The 4,753-nt window shown below is 38.0% G+C and overlaps 1 protein-coding gene across 1 annotated transcript in view; it reads right to left on the bottom strand.

Annotated features, from left to right (window-relative positions):
- FAM8A1 (family with sequence similarity 8, member A1) overlaps positions 1 to 4,435 on the bottom strand; it is an 11,674-nt gene extending 7,239 nt beyond the window's left edge. The window contains exons 1-3 of the mRNA XM_014545186.1: positions 3,606 to 4,435; positions 1,618 to 1,741; positions 537 to 676 (exon numbers count right to left, since the gene is read on the bottom strand). Of these exons, the coding sequence (XP_014400672.1) occupies positions 537 to 676; positions 1,618 to 1,741; positions 3,606 to 3,688 (347 nt within the window). The 5' untranslated portion in view covers positions 3,689 to 4,435. The remainder of the gene's footprint in view (positions 1 to 536; positions 677 to 1,617; positions 1,742 to 3,605) is intronic.
- Between the last annotated feature and the right edge of the window lie 318 nt (positions 4,436 to 4,753).

Here is a 4,753-nt window from a genome sequence, read left to right as displayed (position 1 = left end):
TTTTTTTTATTTTATTCTGGGCCAGCTTTAGCTCTGGCTCTAGCTGTGAGGCTTCCGCTGCTGAAAGCTGGTATCTGGTTTGTTTGCCGTTCTATAATCGAAACAATGTATAACTTCAGCTCTGAGATCCCGGCAGGCTGAAAGCTGGTTTCTGGGCTTTTGTTTAGCTTCTACATTTGCAACATAGTACATAGTTGCTTAGAGTTGCAACTCAGAGGCCGGCAAGTTAGGCGGGGAACGTTGGCGTCTGCAGTCACTGGAGCAAGTGAGCCTCCCTGCTTGCTTCCAGCTGCCTGGCTGCCGGCTGCCATCTTGGCTGACAGTTAATTTGCATAAGGATATGCTGATTAGCCAATGGGAAGGGTAGCGGTCGTACGCCAATTACCATGTTTCTCTTTTATTAGTGTAGATGCCATGAAGAAAAAATACCAACATCTTAAAAATACTATATTAAATGGTATAACTTATGAACTGTATTGATTACTTAAAAATTTATCATTTTTATAAGTATATAGTAGATTAAGATAAGAACTTACGTTGTAATGCTAACATTTGAGGAAGGAATCACTAAAACCCGACTTGGTGCAATAAGCACTGACGTGTCACATGTCACAACTCGAAGCCCCAGCAGGAACTTCCCTGGGGTAGCTCCGCCTGCTCCCCAAATGCAAATTATCTAAGGAAAGAAGGATAATTTAAAAATAATTTACTAGCTCAGCCATACCAATTTTAATTTTTTTCAAACTGATTTTAGAGAAAGAAGAGGGGAGGGAGAGAAACATTGATTGGTTGTTCCACTTACTCATGCATTCATTGGTTGTTTCCTGTATATGCCCTATCTGGGGATTGAACCCACAACCTTGGCATACAGGGAGGACCCTCTAACCAACTGAGGTACCTGGCTAGGGCTCAACCACACCAATTTTAAGGCTAAATTTTCCTGCCATATTATTCATGTTTTAAAAATTTCAAGTTGGAGGAATTTCACAGAATACTCAAAGGTTAACCTTTTAATGCGTATTACTGAAGATGTAAGAGATCATTTTCAATACTACCAGTTGTCTACTATAATATTTCTCTATGATCCAGTTGTTTCTATGGAAAAATACATCTCAATTTCCACAACCAATTTATAAATGTATCTTTGGACCATGAGACTAAAATATATTACAACGAAATTATAAAATGTCTCCACTCAGAAAGTTTTAAAAATAAATTTATTTTTTAATCCTCACTCAAGGATATATTTTACTGATTTTAGAGAGAGAGAGGAGGGGAGAGAGAGAAGAAAGAGAAAAAGAGAGAGAGAAAGAGAGAGATGGTTGCCTCCCGTACGCACCCATACTAGGGACCTGAATCGAAACCTAGGTATGTGCCCTGACCAAGAATCACACTGGCAACCTTTCAGTGCATGGGATGATGCTCCAACCAACTGAGCCACACTGGTGCCCAGGGCAGAAAGGTGTTTTTTTTTAACTTGAGAAGTTTTATGTTAAAGAAAATTTGAAAAAGTAGACATTTGACAAATACACGATTAACTAAATTTCCACTGGTTTTGGGTTGATAAACTAAAATTAGACAGTTAAATATTAATATTTGCTGAAGTCAGTAGCTTACCTCATAGAAACAAACTAGTAATCTGTATATAAGAGCCACAACCATCATTTTCTGCAAGTCTTCCATTGATGTGTCTTCATCTATTTCTTCTATTATATAATGCATAGCAAACTTAGAGATATCCCTACACAAAATAATAGTGTTGGGTTATAAAGAATTATCAGAGCAGTTGCATTGATTTTTTCCCCCATTAGTGTTAGTCACAGACTTTATTTCAAATTCTAAACTAATCTTTAGGTGTTTCACAAAACAGCTTATTCAACAAATAGGCAGCACTATCATGAGCAGGCACTGTACTAGCCCTGGTGAGTGAATTCAACATGGTCTCTGCTTTCATGGGACTCTAACCAAGCAGGGAGGGTAGAACAATAAGTGGTAATAAAGTGAGATGAAGACTTGCGATAGGAAATTATAGTGTACTATGGAAACACATACCAGGCACATTTAACTTGTGAAGCTCCCCAGAAGTGACATTTAAGCTGAGATCTGAAGGATGAAGAGAAGTTAGCCAGACTAATAAGGGAGAAGTTTCAGAGAGAGGAACTAACAAAGGGAGAAAAACTTGAAGCAAGAGTGATGGAAGCTATAAGCAGTTTGATATGACTCAAATCTTAAGTATGAGTGGTAACAATGATTAAGAAATAAGGGCATCTTACTTAAAGTTAAACCATATGAAAAAAAACTTTACCTGATGGCAATGAGGAACCACTGAAGGAAGGATTTTAAGGCAGGAAAGGAGCAGAATCAATTTATGATCTCTTTGGTTTTATATCAGAGACTGGATTGAGATAAAACAGGAGACAAGACTGAGATACCAGTTAGAAAACTTCTGCCATAATCCAGGCAAGGCATGACAGTAACTGGACTAGGGAAAAGCAATGATGATAAAAAATGGTCTGGGTTGAAGGCTATTCAGGAGATTCAACAGAAAGGAGTTGGTATTTGGATATGTAGAGGGTAGGAGAGGAAGAGAGAGAAGGAACCACAGTAACACTCAGGTTCCTGGAAAGAGCCCTGAAATCTGACTACAAGGGTTTGTATCTTGATTCTGTCACTTATTATTACCTTTGTAACTGAGTAAATTCTAGGCTTAACTTCTTGTAAACCCAAATTTCAATCTCTATAAAATGGAGGTATTAAGCTCTGTGGTTCATATGGTGGTAAGATTAAGAAAGAATCCCTATAAAGAGGTGAGCTCAAAAGAAAGTTGTTCTTTGGGAAGGGGGAGGTGAGAAGACACTGAGGTCAGAGCAGTTTTTAGAGCATTAAAGGGGTGAGAATGCTGGCCTTGGGATCTAAAGGCTCAGTAAGGGGTCCCTTCGCTTTGTCATAGAGGGGCTTTGCGAGAAGACTAAAGTTGGGAACCCAGAAGCCAAAGTACCCAGCAAGCCCAATAAAGGAGATATTTTTTGTCTAGAGGAGGGGACATTCATGGAGGAGACAGGCATTTACAGTCTAAGGCTCTGAAGAAAAAAAGAGGTGAGTTCAGTGCCTAACATGTAGAGAGTACTTAGTGAGTAATAAATTACTATGATTATTAATGTGAAGGGGGGATTATTTAAACAAATGGCTTACTTTGCAGTTCACTTGGGGACTTTCCTGATAGTATAAGCAATCCCATTTGGAAATGCCATCTAGCTGATTATTAATAGTTCATCTACCAAAACCTCTTTATGCATAGTAAGAGGGAAAGGAGTTCTGCCTAAGAAAATAGCTGAATAAAATCAAGCCAGGCTTTGGGCTCCTTTTACCTACTTTTGATAGGTGAGATTCCCACAGATCTGGCAGAATTTATTAAGTGTTATTCTCTTTTTTGTAGTTATTTCTTAAAACTAACAAGAAAAAAATCTCACAAAGCTCCTATAAAGAAATCATGACATTGGCAAACCAATTATCCATACAGTCACATGCAGGCATAAAAAGAACTTAACAAAATGAGATCTCTAGATAGGTTTTAATAAACCTTCCTGCAAATAGTCTTAACTTACTTTATTCCACTGAGGTGCATAATGCTTAAGACAATAGTTGCTTTTATAAAGAAGAGAATGAAGAAATCCACCATCTCTGCCATAAATCTGTGGGCCAAGGATGGAATAACATACTCTCTGCCTATAAAAAAAAAAAAAAAAAGTTAGGAAAACTAATAATTTCACAGGCCTTGGGACCCAACCTAGGTAAACAAATGGGGAATGTAAAGTCAAGGTACAACTTACTAATAAAAAAAAAAACCTTGCAACAAGCACTAGCATTGGCTCCACTGAAAGTACGTTTTATTAAAATATAGCATACTCCACTATTTATGAAGAATTTAAAAGTTTGCTTTCACCTCTGTTTAAAAAGTGATTTCACAGATAAATTTAATTACTTAAGGTACTCCATGAATTTCACTAGGGACTCAAATGAGAATCCAGGTGATCACAAGCCTATGACACAAAACCAATGTTATATATAGAAAACTAGTACAAAGTAAATCCCTGTGTTACCTCTTATTCATTTAGTTTGTCTTGCTTTTATGTAATAAATCAATCTGTCATACTAAATTCTGAATGGGATCAAATTCAGAAACTTATTCTAATCCCATATATATGTAAGCTGAATAAACAGAAACTAAATGAAAAACTGTAACTAATGCAAAATATTCTAATTCCCATACAGACATAAACAGACAACATAAAGATCACTCAGCTAGGCCCAAAGGTTCATAACTCCATTTGTATTTACATAAATCTCCTTTTCTATCCATCAGTTCCACTGTACCTAATATAAAATATAGAATTGTTATTTCTATATTATATATTCTATAATAAATCCACGCCTGGTTATTTCCAGCATTGCCGTCAACTCCCTAACCCCCACCCCCACGTAGGTTTGCCATCTGAGAATTCAGCTGTGAATCTCATTCTCCAGAGCGTGGAAATCAAGAGGATAATTTAAGGAGCAGAAATTCCTTTACACGCGTTAACAGGAGTAAGGGCATCGATTCGGAATGCCAGGCCTAAAGGAAAAGAAACGGTATAGCCCTCCGTGCACTTTGGGCATCTAAGGCTGGGACACCGGCACCGGCGCGAGTGGAGGAGCATCCCTCGGAGGAGCACAGCAGTTACGCGTGTAAAACCGACCCTGCCCCGCCGCCCAG

The sequence above is a fragment of the Myotis brandtii genome, unplaced genomic scaffold (genome assembly GCF_000412655.1).
Source record: "Myotis brandtii unplaced genomic scaffold, ASM41265v1 scaffold398, whole genome shotgun sequence".
NCBI lineage: Eukaryota > Metazoa > Chordata > Mammalia > Chiroptera > Vespertilionidae > Myotis > Myotis brandtii.
Note: the sequence above shows the minus strand (reverse complement) of the source record. Positions and strands in the feature narration are given on the sequence as shown.